Here is an 18,231-nt window from a genome sequence, read left to right on the forward strand (position 1 = left end):
GTAAGAGCTCTTAATAAAGGTTCTTTTTGGCCAATCATCACATCTATGCAACGCAGTCTGACATCTACTGGTCAATGCTACATAGTACTACACATTAAAACTATGGATGTATTTTTGAATAATGTAAGAAATTTATATTAACACATCATTTTCTGCACGTAATTTTATCACATAAATTTACCGCCTATATACACAACAAATTGAACATGTAACCTTGTTTCTACCACTTTATTATTTGTGGTGTGATTTTCTATTCATTTTGACATTCTATGGGTGTTGTACTATATATGTGGTAATTTTATATTGGGTCAAAATCAGAATCACAGAACTTTAGAACCAGAAGGGCCCTCACACAACATCTCTAATCCAATCCCCAAACTTGTTAAGCCACTCCTCTTTGTCCCACATCCAACTCCGTCTTTACAGTTCACTTGTGGGTTCTTTTAAAATAATGTTCATATGACTGGAGTAAAAACAACACCGGCTTTGGAAACAGAAGTAGCTTGAACTCTGTTGCCACTTATTAGCTATGTGACCTAGGGCAAGTTGTTTCTCTTTTAAGCTTCCGAAACAGGTAAAAGTCCCTCCTTACCCTTCTCCTTTTCTACAGTGATTTCTCTAATGGAAATCACAGTATTAATTTTTCTTCCACTTATCAGGTTATCTGTCATAGTATCAAAGCCACATAATTTTGAAAATACTTGTATATGTGTGTGTATTTCATTTTCACCAGTCATTGTACTTTCCAAAACTAGTATGTGCCCAAGTTTGCTGTGGTATGCAGAAATTTTGACCACTCAGAAAAAGAACCAAAAGTATACTAGAAAGGGTAGCCAACGCTTCCCAATTCATAATCCCTTCATCCATACATTAGGGAGGTATTGCTAGCCAGTCTCTCAGAATACCCTACCTGTTTTATTCGGAACTGCTTGCAGATTTTAGCATTTTCAGCATGTACTGATTTTGCCTGCCAGTCATATCTTTTGGAAATCTTTTTCTTAAGGTTCACATAGCTTTCATTCTCCACTACAACTGGTGCAGGACCTTCATCCTCATCTGTCTCCTCCTCACGTTCTGATTCTTTTTCTACTTGAAGGGGATAAAAGGAAACATTTTCGATATGGAGCCCTTTCTTTGTCAAAGGGGGAAAGTCACTATGTAACAAAGTAACAACAACAAAATCATAAAATGGAGAAAATGTTAAAGCATGAATAAAGCAGGTTCATTCATTTCAATACCACTGATTCTAATCCTAAAGAACTTAAAATGCATCTTAAAACAAACTTTAATCAAGTATAAGCAGCTATTGTTAAAAACTAAATTAAAGCAAAAATAAAGAAGAGGAAAGCATGGCATGCCTTGTTAAAACAGTAGACTCTTTACATTCAAGGAATTAACTGAAAATTTCAACTATTTGCAAATGTACCTAGTTTCATGACACAAAACAACCTATCAAATGATGAATCAATAAACAAAATGTGGTATGTTCATATAATGGACTATTATTCCACAATAAAAAGGAATAAAATACTCATACATGCTACAACATGAATGAACTTTGAAGATATTATGTTACATGAAAGAAGCCAATCCCAAAAGGCCACATATGGTATGATTCTATTACTATGGACTGCCCAGAATAGGCAAATCCATAGTGACAGAATATAGATTCCTGGTCATCAGAGGTTGGGAGAAGAGAGGAATAGGATTGCTAATAGGTATGGGGTTTCTTTTGGGGGTGATGAAAATGTTCTGGAATTAGATGATAGTCATGGTTGTACAACTCTGTGAATATACTAAAAATCATTAATTGTATACTTTCAGGGGGAAATTTTATGGTGTGTAAATTATATCTTAATATAACTTATTTTCTAAAAAGCCCACAACCCACAATTTCTCATTGCCTGAGGAATACATTTAAATCCCAGTGCTAGAAGCTGATATTGAGAGCAAGTCACGTGGCGAGTGAGTGAACCCAGACAACTGTCCAGTCTCTCATCTCAGTGCAACATCATGTTCTCTGTTTTCTGATGTTTACCTGGGAACTCTTGTGAAACAATGAAAACTTACTGCTCTGAAAGAAAGACAGCAACAAACAAGAGAATTTTTTGATGAGCTAAAGGGGGATTTATTTGTGGTGTGACTCGTACAGCAAACCAGGGTCTGGATAAAGCCAGAAGCCTGAACAAACATTTTTCATTTGAGGATTAAGGGATTCGCAAAGATGGCCCTACTCCAATGAATTTTCAGAGTCTAGTGTATTAAAAGCAAGAAGGTATGACTAGTAGTTTAGAAAGAGAAGTATCGCTAAAAACTCATTCAAAAGTAATTCCATATAAAGTTATCAGAAATAAATAAGTAAAGCCAAATGCATTAAATGAAACAGGTTTTCTGAGAAGATGCCCTAAGTTTCTTCCAAACTTCAGCTGCTAGAGTAAACTTACATATTACTTGAAACTTTCAATTCAGGAACCCCAATCACAATGACAAAATTAGGCCTTCCAATTAAAGTCAGGCCGTAGTTTAGGGGATTCTCCTTCCTTTTTGCCCATGGACTGAGAAGAATGACTTGCCTAAGATCACTGGGAGACCCTAGATCAGCCCTCATTACCACTTACTTCTTTAATCTGTCATTCTGAATGCCCCCGACCCCCATCCCGAAACACCCTCCATTTGATCAATGCCTCACATACCTTCTGGAATTTGACTTGAGACAAAAGAATTATTTGGAATCACTGGTTTACGACAGACAGGATTAGTTATTCTGGTCCCGGAGGATAGTGGCAGAAAGTTCACTGGAGGGACACTGTACTTGTGATGGGTATTTGTTAGTAAACTGATTATTTCTGATTCTTCCTCTAAAAGGGTAATCAGAGAATATACAACAGGTTCTGAAGTTTCTGCAAACGTCAAGGCCTTGCTATAAAGGAACTCAGAAATATGTAAACGACAAGCCAGAGGTAGATTCTCATTGGTGGAATAAAATGCCACAAGGGGAGCTTCGTAGGGATATTTGTGGTCTTTAGAAAATCGAATTTCAAGTTCATATAAAAAAGATGCATCTTCATTAGCATGAAGATGAGAATCATCTACACTTCTTTCTATTCGTCCAACAATTTGATTTGGGGGCACTTCATGTTTGAATTTGCATTTTGATCCAAATTTACAACTTCCTTTGAGGTAAAATTTACAGATTTCAAGTGAAGTCTCTGGTATATTTTTGGTACTTTCTTTTTGCTTGGATTTGCAGAATTTACTTGTCAAATAGTCCAGTTCTAATCCAATGGTCCAGACTCTGTTCTGAATTCTTTCTATGAATTTCTCCCCGCAGATTGACTTTAGAGCAAAAGCCTCCTCCTGTCGCTGCTCCACACACTCGTCCATGCTGATGTGGGCAACAGCCTTGGGGATCTTCATCCTCTCGGCAAACGTCTCGGAAAAGCACTGGGTGAGTAGGTGTTCTAGTGACGCCCCCACATTTCCATCACAGATTCTCAGGGCAGCCTGGCAGCGCTCAGTGTTGAAACCATACCTGCCAAGTGTAAACCATGATGACAAAAAAAAAAAAAAAAAAAAAAAAAAAGAATGAGTAATATCAAACCACATAAGTGAAATTCACTTAAATACACTTATGTGAAGTTATAGCCATATCTAGGAAGGGTCTGTATTTTGATAAAGAGCCCCTGATAACACTAATCCTTCCTTCATTTCCCTACCCTAAAAGAGGGAATATTAGGCATGTCAGGCACTTCCGGAACCTATACAATAGGAAAGTACTCAAAGCAGGAGTTTACAATAAATATGCTTTCCATTTCCTTGAATTCTCCCCCAACTCCAATAAACACTGAAAGCAACCACCTGGAAAGCTTTTGCACTGCAAATGTTGAGACCGTGAGTTCTGGATTGTGGGGCTCCCCCAGGCCTGAGCCAGCATATTCCAAAGGATCTGCATCAGGAACAAGGGAAGCCTCTCGTCCGGCCAGCCAGAACTGTGCATCATCACAATCTGGCTCATCCTCTTCCTCCTCCCCAGAGATGCTTCTTCTGGAAGAGGCAACATTGTCATACATGATATGTTAATTTCTACTTACTTCAAAGAAAAACTTAGCAAGACTCTAAGAATTTAATTGAAAAAGCCAAAGGCAGAGAACCCCAAAGAGTCTACCAAAAAACTACTAAAACTGATAAATGAATTCAGTAAAGTAGCAGAATACAAAATAAATATCCAGAAATCAGTTGCATTTTTAAACACCAATAATGATCTATCAGAAAGGGAAACCAAGAAAACAATACCATAAACAATCGCTTCAAAAAGAATAAATACCTAGGAATAAATTTAACCAAGGATATAAAAAGACTGTACTCTGAAATTATAAGTGTTAAGTGTTTTATATGTACTCTCTCCTTTAAAACCTTCTCAATGACCCAACCAGATACAATTAGAACCTCCACTTTTCAGATGACCAACTAAAACTTAGAGATATTTAGTAATTGTCAAAGGTAATACAGTAAACAGCAACTAGAGATTTTAACACTAGATTTTAAGGCAGTCTAACCCCAGAGCCTGAATTCTTTTTTTTTTTTAATGTTTATTTATTTATTTTAGAGAGAGACAGGGGAAGGAAGGGAGGGGAAAAGGGAGAGAAAAAAAGGAGGGAGGAAGGGGGAGAAGGGGAGAGAGGAGAAAAGAGAGAGAGGAAGGTAGGGGAGGGGGACAGAGAGAGAAGGAGGTGAAGAGAGGAGAGGGAGAGAGACAGAAACATTGACTTGTTGTTCCACTTATTTATGCATTCATTGGCTGATTCTTGTATGTGCTCAGACTGAGGATTAAACCTGCAATCTTGACATATTTGGACGATGTTCTAACCAATTGAGCACTGGGCCAGGGATCAGAGCCCCATATTCTTAATTATAGAAGTCTTGGCTATCCTCTCTCTCTCTTCTCATTTATAAAAACCAGCCCTAATTTTTTGCTTTGCTGCATAACCACCTATCCTTTACATAGGATGGACACTGAGCTACGCATAACTGACCACTTTAATTCTGGCAAGTGCAAAGAATTAACCTCTCCAACTGAAATCACAAAACAAAATAGCCAAAAGAGTTGTTTCTCTTAGGCAGATGGTCATGAGTAGTGTAACTTTAAGACTTCATCTAATCAACTCTTTATCTGCTCCCAGAACAACACTACTTGTTTGCTATAAGGTTTTATTTGGAACGTTGTCAACAAAGTAAGTACTAAATCCCTATTAGTGCTGTCCTAGATAAAAAGATAAAAAGGCAATCTGTTTTACTGCACACAGATATTACAAAACAAACTTACTCTAAAACTGTTACTGAATAATTATTCTTGCATTTCTATTAGCTCACTTTCAACTACTATAGTTATATAGCCAGGACAGGATCAGTATTTATACAGTATTCAAAGGACATACAGGAACTTCACTCTACATAATAATTTACTCAAATCAAACAATTTACTCAGATCCAGCATCCACATCTTGTTCTTGCAGGTCTCGGAGAAGAGCCTTTACTTTCTCCTGATTCTCAGACGTCATATGGAGGGTTTGTAAGGGCACTTTGGCTTTCGGCTTCCACTGGGGGCGTGCCTCTCCTTTTCTTGCACTACTGCTGCCAGTTCTGCAAAGAACACAAGAACAAAATTACACGTTTACCTGTAATCAGAACTTTTACACCCTCCTCAGAGTTCCCAAATATACAAAACACCAAACAGATTGTCAAGTATCTTAAAAAGGATGACAGTAAGTGTGAAGAGGTTCTGTTTTCCACAGTTCTTAACAGACTTCATTATGTTGGAACTGCTGGAAAAAACTCTGATCAGACTCTTAATCAGTACAACTGGCTTCACTAACTCACAAACCCTGTTAAAGCAATGCTATCATGACTCCCCCTACACCAGAGAATCTTCAAAGGAAGTCTGCATATAGAATGTTTATTGCATTTTATTTTAGGTAGCCAATCTGAAAACAATCAAGAGTTCCATTTTACTTGTTAATATGAGTTAATTCTTGGCATATTTTTTATATATTTATCTAAATTATCACTATTTCCTGATTATAAAAAAATAATATGGCTCTGGCCGGTTGGCTCAGTGGTAGAGTGTCGGCTTGGCATGCAGGAGTCCCGGGTTCGATTCCCGGCCAGGACACACAGGAGAAGCGCCCATCTGCTTCTCCACCCCTCCCTCTCTCCTTCCTCTCTGTCTCTCTCTTCCCCTCCTGCAGCAAAGGCTCCATTGGAGCAAAAGTTGGCCCAGGCGCTGAGGATGGCTCCATGGTCTCTGCCTCAGGCGCTAGAATGGTTCTGGTTGCGGCAGAGCAATGCCCAGATGGGCGGAGCATCGCCCCCTGGTGGGCATGCCGGGTGGATCCCAGTCAGGTGCATGGGAGAGTCTGTCTGACTGCCTCCCCGTTTCCAACTTCAGAAAAATACAAAAAAAAAAAAAATAATAAATAATACATGTTCATTGTAGAAAAGTAAAGAATAGAAAAAAACAAGTCACCCTAATTCATATTATCTTTTTCATATACATTTTTAAAAATTGTACAACATATGTATTTTTCTGTAATGTGCTTTATTTCCCTATCAAAATAAAGTTGGATGCCTGGCCTGTGGTGGTGCAGTGGATAAAGTGTCGACCTGGAACACTGAGGTTGCCAGTTCGAAACCCCGGGCTTGCCTGGTCAAGGCACATATGGGTGTTGATGCTTCCTACTCCTCCCCCCTTCTCTCTTTCTCCTTTCTTAAAAAATAAAATAAAATAAAAAATAAAGTTGGCAATTCCCTAAAATTAAATATTTTCCTATAACAATTTTAAATGGTTATATGTAGATAGATATAGATGTACTAGAATTTATTTCATCAATCTTTCATTGTTGGAATTTAGATTTTTATTCACTAAATTTATTTTCTTTCTTTTTTTGGAGGGTTTGGCATGTTTCATTATAAATTTTCACAAATCTAGGGAAATGAAAGAAATGCTTTCTGTATTTAAAATAGAACACATTATTGAGACTTTGAAAGAACCACACGCTTTAAACTTGTAAAACCGGGGAGCAAAGGAGAAAGTAAGTTGATTGACGTTTTGAACTACTTAGCTGCAACTTCTAAAAAGAAATGTTACTAAATCCATCATTTCCACTAACTTTTTGTTTTGAAAAAATTTAAAACTAAAAAATAAGCACTTTTTACCTAGATTCACCAGTTCTTAACATTTCCCATACAAGATGCACACACACATTTGTATACTTCTCTTCCTTTGTCTACATACACATGTATGCCTATGTACATCCCTGCCTTCCTCTCTCCAGATGCACGTGCATATATTGCTGAGCCAACTGAGTGTAATCTGCAGATATCATATTTACTGTTAAATACTTCAGAATATTTCCTAAGAAGAGATATACTCTTACATAACCACAACACTATTACCACTTACAAAATATTTTATATTGATACAATAGCAACTAATACATAATCCATGTTCAATCAAAGTTCCTAATTGTCTCAATTATGTCCTCTATAGAGTTTTTGAGTTAAGGCCCTGGCTGGTTGGCTCAGTGGTAGAGCGTCGGCCTGGCGTGCAGAAGTCCCGGGTTCGATTCCCGGCCAGGACACATAGGAGAAGCGCCCATCTGCTTCTCTACCCCTCCCCCTCTACTTCCTCTCTGTCTCTCTCTTCCCCTCCTGCAGCCAAGGCTCCATTGGAGCAAAGATGGCCCGGGCACTGGGGATGGCTCCTTGGCCTCTACCCCAGGCGCTAGAGTGGCTCTGGTCGCAACAGAGCGACGCTCCGGAGGGGCAGAGCATCGCCCCCTGGTGGGCGTGCTGGGTGGATCCCAGTCAGGCGCATGCGGGAGTCTGTCTGTCTCTCCCCGTTTCTAGCTTCAGAAAAAAAAAAAAAAAAGGAGTTTTTGAGTTAATATCTACTAAAAAATAACATTTAGTCCTTTTTTCAAACTCCTTTCATTTCAAGCAGTTCCCTCACCTATTTCCTGACACTGTTTTTGAGGCCTTCGGGCCAGCCATCCTGTGTAAATTTTCACTTGGCTATGTTAGGCACTATGTATGAAATACATATATTTAAGCTCTAAAATCACATACTCAGTGCATCAGAGGCTTAAACTACAAGGAGCACTCGGAACTGAGATGACTGAGAGAGCAGGTTCTTCTCTCCACAGCATGCTTACAATGGGCCCATATTCATTTAGTGGCAAGTTTAAACTACTTAAATGTCATTTTTCTTCTTCCTTTTTTCCTAATGCATATAGTTGAAATCATTTAAGTTAAAAAGCATGTATGACACAGTTAAACTCTACCACTCACCTATACTCCTTTCTCACTAATATTTAGTTGAGAGCTAACTCACACAGAAGTGTGTATGTGTATATAATATTAAAGTCTCTAAAAATTCCAGTAGAAAGCTCACAGTGTAGTTTGAGAGACAATTACAATTTTACATACATCGTGCATAGCATACAGTAGTAAATTGTTACTTTCATTAAATATTCATTAGAATTATCAGAATTTACTCATTATTTAAAAGTTGAGAGAAGCCACCTAGATATGACATCTGTCACTGGTCATCACATGAAACATCAGTGAAGATTTATTTGGTCAATTTGGTTGGAAAACAGGCAATTCATCGATTAGAAAGACAGTACAATGAGGTCACATATTGGGACCTTCAACCTATAAAGCCTAACAAATACTTAAAATATTTTCATCACTTTCACCATTTCCAATATTTACTTTTCTAGTAACATTAGTTACAATAAAAGTATTACACTCAATTCACAGTGTCAGGTGCAATAACTTTGTATTTTGAACTTCCCAAAAGAAAACGCTGTTATTTGCCACCATGCCTTTAGAATGTACTTTATAGAGGGGGACTGCAAAGTTTTAAAATAAGAAGAATAATTAACTTGACCAGAATTCCTTGGCATTTCTTCCCCCTTCTCTTAGCCATCTGTTATCCCTCAGAATAGGAACTGATAGTGTTTCCACATTTGAACATTCAAAGAACATATACCTGGCTGAGTGCCTTGATTCACTGAAGATACAAAAGTCATCGCCATCATCCCAAATTCTACTGGAGGCCTTTCTATTGCCGCCACCGCCACCACCGCCACCACTGCCACCTCCGTGAGGTTTACTAGTGTGACTCCTGCCTCCTCTTCCTCCTCTAGAAGAACCTTTCCCACTTCCTTTGCCTGGCTTGCCTTTTCTTCTTACTGAAGAACTCATTTTCACCTGCAAGAAAAAAGTAATACAGATATCATAAAATCAGTAATACAGTAATACAGATATCATAAAATGTTATAATTATAAGATGTTTTAGGTCATTCTTTGTTTTCAAAGTATAGTAATTCTTTGTTTTCAAAGTTATGGATAGAGCCTATTTTAAAGAAATAAAGAAAAATGCATATTTTAAAAGCTCTAGTTTAGGAAAGGCATAGATAATTTGCTTCCCAAAAGATTTACAAATATATCCCCATCAGGATTAATCTTTAGTGAGTTTCTCCGACACAGATTTTTTAAGCAGGAATGTGCATCAGAAACACAAGGAGCCTGACCAGGTGGTGGTGCAGTAGATAGAGCATCAGACTGGGATGCAGAGGACCTAGGTTCGAGACCTCCAGGTCGCCAGCTTGAGCGCAGGCTCATCTGGTATGAGCAAAAAGCTCACCAGCTTGGAACCAAGGTCGCTGGCTTGAGCAAGGGGTTACCCGGTCTGCTGTAGCCCCTCGGTCAAGGCACATATGAGAAAGCAATCAATGAACAACTAAAGTGCCACAATGGAAAAAGGAAAAAAAAAGAAACACAAGGAGGGGTTTCAAAACACACAAGCCTAAGCCCCAACCCGATATTTTGATTAGGTTTGATCTGGTATAGAGATTAAAAAGTTCTAGTTGAGTAGAGATATTTTCATAGATTGAATAAACAAACTTTAAATTTACACATACACTTTCAAAACATAGTCCTGGCTCAGAGATTATGCCTGGGGGGAGTAAAAGTGTATGCAATCCACAGTAAGTTATTGGCTTAAAATAAAATGTTATAATTATAAGATGTTTTAGGTCAGCCTCATGGAAACTACAAGGCAAAAATATATAGTAGATACACACACATAAAAAGAGAAAGGGCCCTGGCCGGTTGGCTCAGCGGTAGAGCGTCGGCCTAGCGTGCGGAGGACCCGGGTTCGATTCCCAGCCAGGGCACACAGGAGAAGCGCCCATTTGCTTCTCCGCCCCTCTGCCGCGCTTTCCTCTCTGTCTCTCTCTTCCCCTCCCGCAGCCAAGGCTCCATTGGAGCAAAGATGGCCCAGGCGCTGGGGATGGCTCTGTGGCCTCTGCCTCAGGTGCTAGAGTGGCTCTGGTCGCAACATGGCGACGCCCAGGATGGGCAGAGCATCGCCCCCTGGTGGGCAGAGCATCGCCCCTGGTGGGCGTGCCGGGTGGATCCCGGTCGGGCGCATGCGGGAGTCTGTCTGACTGTCTCTCCCTGTTTCCAGCTTCAGAAAAATGAAAAAAAAAAAAAAAAAAGGAGAAAGGAATAAAAGCATACTACAGAAAATCATCAAATCACAAAGGTAGACAGAGAAAAAAAGGAGTAACAGACCTATTAAACACAGAGGAAACAATTAATAAAATGGCAATAGTGAACTCTATCAATAATTACTTCAAATGTAAGCAGACTAACTTTTCCAGTAAAAAGACACAGAGAGGCCCTGGCTGGGTAGCAGTTTGTTGGCACATTGCCCTGATGTGTTTGACCCCTGGTCTGGGTACATGCAGGAGTCCACCAATGGCTGACTGCATGGCTGAGTGCAGCAACAGGTCAATGTTTCTGTCTCTTTCTCCCCCTTCCTCTCTAAAATCAATAAATGAATGATTTTTTTAAAGGAAAAAAGAAAACTGTGGCTGAATAGATGAAAAAACAAGACCCAAATGTGGAGCTAGTTTATTTTTATTAAGTCTTTTTTTAAAATTGACTTGAGAGAGAGAGAGAGAGAGAGAGAGAGAGAGAGAAAGAGAGGAACCTTGATTTGTTGTGTCACTTATTTATGTATTCTTTGGTTGATTCTTGTATGTGCCCTGCCCAGGGATCGAATCTTCAACCGTGGTTTATTGGGATGACGCTCTAACAAACTGAACTACCTGGCCAGGCCGTGGCAGGCAGTTTAGACAGACATTATCAGAGCAAGGATGATAGGCCAGGTACAGATGGTCACCAGGATAGAAAGCCCTGGGTGCCTAGCAACAGGCTAAATTGGGAAAATAAGGACCTACCCCAGGGCAACCTTGCCTCCCTAACATATCACTGATCATGCTGTTTAGATGCCCTGACCTTTCATATTGGTCATGAGGTTTGGACCCTCCCTTGACCTTTCTTCCCCTGGCATGTCACTAATTGTATGGTAGATCCCCTTGGAATAAAAACAAGGAGCCAAAGAGTGGGCTCATGTGACTGCCATGCGGGTGGGCCATTGCAGACCATCTAGGCCTCCGTTGCATTTTAGCTCCAGGCCCAGGAAAAACCAGACATGGACTTCATGGCTGATGTCATGACCAGGTGCACTGACAAATGACCCCCTGGCCTGGTGCCAACCATCAGTAGAGACCAGAAACTTGAAAGGATACACCTCAAAAGCTTATGAATATTCTACTGGGATCCTCCCCTGAGACCTCTAGATAATTACCTTCAAGGGGGAGGACCCAGTGCAGCTCCCTCTATAGCAGTGGTAGTCAACCTGGTCCCTACCACCCACTAGTGGGCGTTCCAGCTTTCATGGTGGGTGGTAGCAGAGCAACCAAAGTATAAGTAAAAAGATAGATTTAACTATAGTAAGTTGTTTTATAAAGATTTATTCTGCCAAACGTAGCAAAAATCTGATATAAAGTACTTGGTAAGCAATTATTATTATATGCTTTAACTTGCTGTAACTCTGTTTTATAAATTTTATAAAGTAAAGTTACTTCGCTACTTTATAAATCACCATTAGTGTGGAACTGGTGGGTGGTTAGAAAATTTTACTAACAGAGATACAAAAGTGGGCGGTAGGTATAAAAAGGTTGACTACCCCTGCTCTAGAGTATGCCCACGCCTTCCCCTGAGAGCGTTTTCCTTGCCTCTCTCTCCTAAGCTTCCAGGGCCCTTCTTTTGCCTCTGTAACTTGTTTCCTGAGTCCATGTCTTCTACAGCTCACTTCTTTTATTCTTTGTGACTGTCAAACTTTCTCTCATAGTTTGAGACTTGCCTCTGAATTATTTCTTAGCCAGAACTCAAGTACCCAGACCTGGGCAGATAGCTCAGTTGGTTAGAGTGTTGTCCCAATATGCCAAGGTTGCAGGTTCTACCTTCGGTTAGGGCACATACTATAATAAGCCGATGAGTGCATAAATACAGCTAGTGCTCGACTTACGATCACAATTGGTTCCGACAGACCAGTCGTAACATGATTTGGTCTTAAGTTGAGTAGGCTATATGTACAGTATTGTGAAATGATGTTATAAAAATCTTTAAGTCATAGTCCTGGCCGGTTGGCTCAGCGGTAGAACATCGGCCTAGCGTGCGGAGGACCCGGGTTCGATTCCCAGCCAGGGCACACAGGAGAAGCACCCATTTGCTTCTCCACCCCTCCGCCGCGCTTTCCTCTCTGTCTCTCTCTTCCCCTCCCGCAGCCAAGGCTCCATTGGAGCAAAGATGGCCTGGGCGCTGGGGATGGCTCTGTGGCCTCTGCCTCAGGCGCTAGAGTGGCTCTGGTCGCAACATGGCGACGCCCAGGATGGGCAGAGCATCGCCCCCTGGTGGGCAGAGCGTCGCCCCATGGTGGGCGTGCCGGGTGGATCCTGGTCGGGCGCATGCGGGAGTCTGTCTGACTGTCTATCCCTGTTTCCAGCTTCAGAAAAATGAAAAAAAAAAATCTTTAAGTCATATTTTATCATAATTTTCTTTCATTATTGTTATATATCATAATTTTCTTTGTTCATTTTATGCAGTTTGTATCATCTCTACACCATTTTGTTACTTATTTTTATATTCGGCAGGTTTAAGTAAAACACTGCATTACCAGTACAACTAGTTTAATATTTGCAAAGACAATTTCCTCTTGGTAGACATCTTGGGAGGGATTTTTTTTTTTTTTTTGTATTTTTCTGAAGCTGGAAACGGGGAGAGACAGACAAGACTCCCGAATGCGCCCGACCGGGATCCACCCGGCACGCCCACCAGGGGCGACGCTCTGCCCACCAGGGGGCGATGCTCTGCCCCTCCAGGGCGTCGCTCTGCCATGACCAGAGCCACTCTAGCACCTGGGGCAGAGGCCAAGGAGCCATCCCCAGCGCCCGGGCCATCTTTGCTCCAATGGAGCCTTGGCTGCGGGAGGGGAAGAGAGAGACAGAGAGGAAGGAGGGGGGCGGGGTGGAGAAGCAAATGGGCGCTTCTCCCATGTGCCCTGGCCGGGAATCGAACCCGGGTCCCCCGCACGCCAGGCCGACGCTCTACCGCTGAGCCAACCGGCCAGGGCTTGGGAGGGATTTGATGAAAAATATCCAAGACACAAAACATAAATTGCTGTACTGAGTCTGGGATAACAGTTGAAATGGTGCATGTGGAGATGGTAGTGTTGCGGGAAGCTGGTTCGCACTGTCGTACACCCAACTGGGCAACGCTTGCGCTGCCAGATGCGGAGCAGTCATGGCTAGCGATTGTGGTCATAAAGTCGAATGGTCGTTAGTTGCATAGGTTGTATGTCGATCAATATTTGTAAATGGAACAACAAATCGGTTTCTTTCCTCTGCTCCCGAAATCAATAAATCAATTTTTAGAAAAGAACTCGAGTACTGAGGTTGCTGAACCAAGGTCCATTCTGACACCACTGGTCTAAGACCTGGTGCTGTTTCTACTGCCGCCAACACAATATGCTGCCTACAACAGAAGTGCCTCAGCTTTCAGGACACACATAGACTGAAAGTGAAGGGATGGGAAAAGATAGTCCATGCAAATGTAAACAGAGACAGCTATACTTATCAGACAAAATAGACTTTAAGTAAAAATAGCTAGGAAATAATTTAATCAAGGAGGTGAAAGACCTGTTAACTGAAAACTATAAGATGTTGAAAAAAGATTCTAAGGTTCTCTCTAACTGTAAAATTTTATATTATAGGAAAATGCTTTTCTTATTCAATATCTTTATATCCCACTGTTAATTGTAAAACAGTGTGAAGACAGTGTGTAGGAGACAAGGAGTCAGATTTGAGCTTCAGACCTGACTTGCTAATCATTTAACTACAAGACTTGGGCATTTCGCTTCTCTGGGCCTCAGTTTCCTTATCAATAATATGGATTGCATATGTAGCCAAAGCATTTACTGTATTTTGTCAAACCTTTCGAATTATGGGTATTTCTTAAAATCTTTAAAGTCAAGGTATTATTAAAGCATACCCAGCAAATATTTTAAGGTCAATTTAAAAATATTTAAAAGGGGGGGAGCCATATACTGGAACTCCTACGGGTCTACCATATCATGCTTTTTACTTAAAAAATTTTAAATTTCTTTGGAATGCAGATAAACAGGAGACGCCAGATCTTCTTCTCCTGCAAACTTCTACCTTCTTTTATTTGATCCAGCTAATAACACTATTTTGTCTTTTTCCAAATAGCTCCAGATATATGGAAAAGGTTTATATAGGCGGATGGGGATCCTCAAACCCCTCAGCGAGATCTTCTGAGCATGGCCTTTAAGGTACCAAGAGGCAGAAAAAGCCCAACAGAGATCAGGGGAACTACCAGCTTTTAGGATATGCCCTTAAAGGATCCAATGCCCCAAAGAAGTCTCATAGGAATCTATCTGGGTCCTGCTTCAATAGTGAAAAGGAAGGTCATTGAGCTAAAGCCTGCCAGGCTTACATGCCTCTACTGTGAGGAAACAGGGACACTGGAAGGTAGGCTTCCCCCTCGCTCCTCTAAGGGAGGGTTCAGTATCTTCCAGCCCTGCTCCAGCCACCTATGACCTAACCTTGCCCAGAAAGCTGCAGTTTGCCACTGAAGGCTGAAGGTGCCCAGGACCGTCGGCCCCATCTACGACACTGTGGACGAGCCTAGGGTATTTCTTCAAGAAGCAGGTAAACTGATCTCATTTGCAAAAGGGCCACTTAACTATGTCTTGCCTGAATAGTCAGGTTTTTTATTCTTCCCTCAAAGATCTCTGTTCTGGGTGTTGACAGTCCTATTTTCTGCTGCTTTGTTTAATATATAGTGTTTCCTTTATCCCTCCTACCTCAATGCGCGACTCATATTTCAGGCTGGGACCTACTCCTAATTTAGAGCTCGCTCTCCCCTTTGCCAACTTCTATTATGAATCTACCTTTGCCACCCAGCTTAGTGTATCCCAAGGTTCTCTTTACCACGCCATAGTCGCAGAGCTCCAGGGAAAAGCACCCTGGTCTCATCTCTCCAGGCAAAGAACAGAGGCTCCATCCCCACACATGCTGCAGATGGCTTTTCCAGTCTACCTGAATCATTACCAGCTAGAAGCAGCGATCATTGGGACTTGGACGTGAGCTGCAAAGTATAGAATTGTAACAACAATTCCAGTGCCATGCGGACTTTTCCTGGAGGTGGACTTTTTCAGGACTCCTGCTCCTTGTGATAGCTCCTAATGGACTGAACTGGGGTTGAGTTGCATTTGCAGGGATTTGGAATGGTGTTGGTGCCAACTTGGACTTGGTGAACATGTTAAGGACACTACTCCTTTATGGATTCTTCTTGTATTGGCCAAGAGTTTGCTTAAAGGCTTTAATCACAGTAAAGGCCCTGGCCGGTTGGCTCAGCGGTAGAGCGTCGGCCTGGCATGCGGGGGACCCGGGTTCGATTCCCGGCCAGGGCACACAGGAGAAGCGCCCATTTGCTTCTCTACCCCCACCTCCTCCTTCCTCTCTGTCTCTCTCTTCCCCTCCCGCAGCCAAGGCTCCATTGGAGCAAAGATGGCCCGGGCGCTGGGGATGGCTCCTTGGCCTCTGCCCCAGGCGCTAGAGTGGCTCTGGTCGCGGCAGAGCGACGCCCTGGAGGGGCAGAGCATCGCCCCCTGGTGGGCAGAGCGTGGCCCCTGGTGGGCAGATCGTGGCCCCTGGTGGGCGTGCCGGGTGGATCCCGGTCGGGCGCATGCGGGAGTCTGTCTGACTGTCTCTCCCCGTTTCCAGCTTCAGAAAAATAAAAAAAAAAAAAAAAAAAAAAAAAAAAAAAAATCACAGTTAAAAAAAAAAAAAAAAATATATATATATATATGGCCAGATAAAGAAGATATGGCACATATACACTATGGTATACTACTCAGCCATAAGAAATGATGACATCAGATCATCTACAACAAAATGGTGGGATCTTGATAACATTATACGGATTGAAATAAGTAAATCAGAAAAAACCAAGAACTGCATGATTCCATATATTGGTGGGACATAAAAACGAGACTAAGAGACATGAACAAGAGTGTGGTGGTTATGGGGAGTGAGGGAAGGAGGGAGAACGGAATGGGGAGGGGGAGGGGCACAAAGAAAACTAAATAGAAGGTGACAGAGGACAATCTGACTTTGGGTGATGGGTATGCAACATAATTGAATGACAAGATAACCTGGACATGTTTTCTTTGAATATATGTACCCTGATTTATTGATGTCACCCATTAAAATTAATAAAAATTTATGTATAAAAAATAATATGGATATTCTGTGTTCGTGGACTGGAAGAATTAATATTGTTAAAATGTCCATACTATCTACAAATTCAATGCAAACCTTATAAAATTCCAATGTCATTTTTCTCAGAAATAGAAAAACCAATTTGTATGTTTTTATGAATATTTCCTATATTTGTATGAAACCACAAAAGACTCCAAATAGCCAAAACAATCTTGAGAAAGAAGAACTATCATAAGCCCTGATTTTAAACTATATTACAAAGCTATAGTAATAAAAACACTATGGTACTGGCATGAAAAGAGATATATAAATAAATGGAAGAGAAAAGAGAGCCCAAATATAAATCCACACATATATGGTCAATTAGTTATTAACAAAGGAGCCAAGAATATATGAGGGAAAGGACAGTCTTGTTAATAAATAGTGCTAGGAAAAATGAACAATCACATGCAAAAGAATAGATTACTATCTTACACCATACACAAAAATGAACTCAAAATGGATTAAATATTTAAATATAAGATCTGAAACCATAAAACCCCTGGAAGAAAATATAGATTGTAAGCTCTTTGACACTGGTCTGGTGATATAAACAAGTGGGACCACATTAAACTAAAAAGATTTTATACAGCAAAGGAAATCATCAACAAAATGAAAAGGCAATCTTCTGAAAGAGAGAACATATTTGCACATTATATATTTGATAAGGAGTTAATATCCAAAATACATAAAGAACTCATACAGCTCGACAGAAAAACCGCCCAAAACATCTTATTTTTAAAATGGGCAGAAAGAAGACATACAGACAGCCAACAGGTACGAGGATTATGTTTATTTTGATTAACACTGTACCTCTAACATAGTTCCTGGCAGAGGGAAGGAATTCAATATGTACTGTGGAGTGAATGACTGAAGGATGAATAAATACTGATATGAGAGTGGAGATTCATTCATTTATTTATTCATTCCACAAATATTTTCTGAGCACTCATTATGTGTCAGTTCCTAGGGTTGTAACAGCAAAGAAGAAAAATTGCTGCCTCAAGATGCTTACCTCCTAGAAGGTAAGACAGACAATAAACAGATATATAATATCAGTAAGTGCTATGCAGAAAAATAAAAATCTTAAGGTTGTTATTTTAGGCAAAGTGGTCAGGTAAGGCCACTCTGAGGTCATACTTGAAGAGACACCTGAACAAATTGAGAGAATAAGCCATAAAATATTTGTAAAAAGAGTAGTCTAAGCAGAAGCAATAATTGGTATGAAGGTGTCAAGTCCTGAACATTTTTCCCCCTTCTTTTTCCAAGTGAGAGGAGAGGAGATAGAAAGATGGATTCCCAAATGCGCCCTGACCAGGATCTACCCAGCAATCCCTGTCTGGGGCGTATGCTCTGCCCATCTGGGGCCATGCTTGCAATCAAGCTATTTTTAGCACCTGAGTGGGAGGCTCCACAGAGCCATCCTCAGCATCTGGGCTGATGCACTTGAACCAATCAAGCCATGGCTGCA

General features: G+C 40.9%; 1 protein-coding gene across 5 annotated transcripts in view; it reads right to left on the minus strand.

Annotated features, from left to right (window-relative positions):
* The window catches only part of LOC136330321 (putative ATP-dependent RNA helicase DHX57), a 64,453-nt gene that overhangs the window by 41,955 nt on the left and 4,267 nt on the right, over nt 1-18,231 (minus strand). For 4 of the 5 annotated variants that reach the window (XM_066266959.1, XM_066266958.1, XM_066266960.1 and 1 more), the window contains exons 2-6: nt 9,053-9,273; nt 5,482-5,640; nt 3,859-4,044; nt 2,694-3,532; nt 911-1,089 (exon numbers count right to left, since the gene is read on the minus strand). In XM_066266959.1, coding sequence (XP_066123056.1) covers nt 911-1,089; nt 2,694-3,532; nt 3,859-4,044; nt 5,482-5,640; nt 9,053-9,267 — 1,578 coding nt within the window. In that variant the 5' untranslated portion in view covers nt 9,268-9,273. The remainder of the gene's footprint in view (nt 1-910; nt 1,090-2,693; nt 3,533-3,858; nt 4,045-5,481; nt 5,641-9,052; nt 9,274-18,231) is intronic. The other variant, XM_066266962.1, reaches the window with a different exon arrangement.

Source organism: Saccopteryx bilineata, chromosome 3 (assembly GCF_036850765.1).
Source record: "Saccopteryx bilineata isolate mSacBil1 chromosome 3, mSacBil1_pri_phased_curated, whole genome shotgun sequence".
Lineage (NCBI taxonomy): Eukaryota > Metazoa > Chordata > Mammalia > Chiroptera > Emballonuridae > Saccopteryx > Saccopteryx bilineata.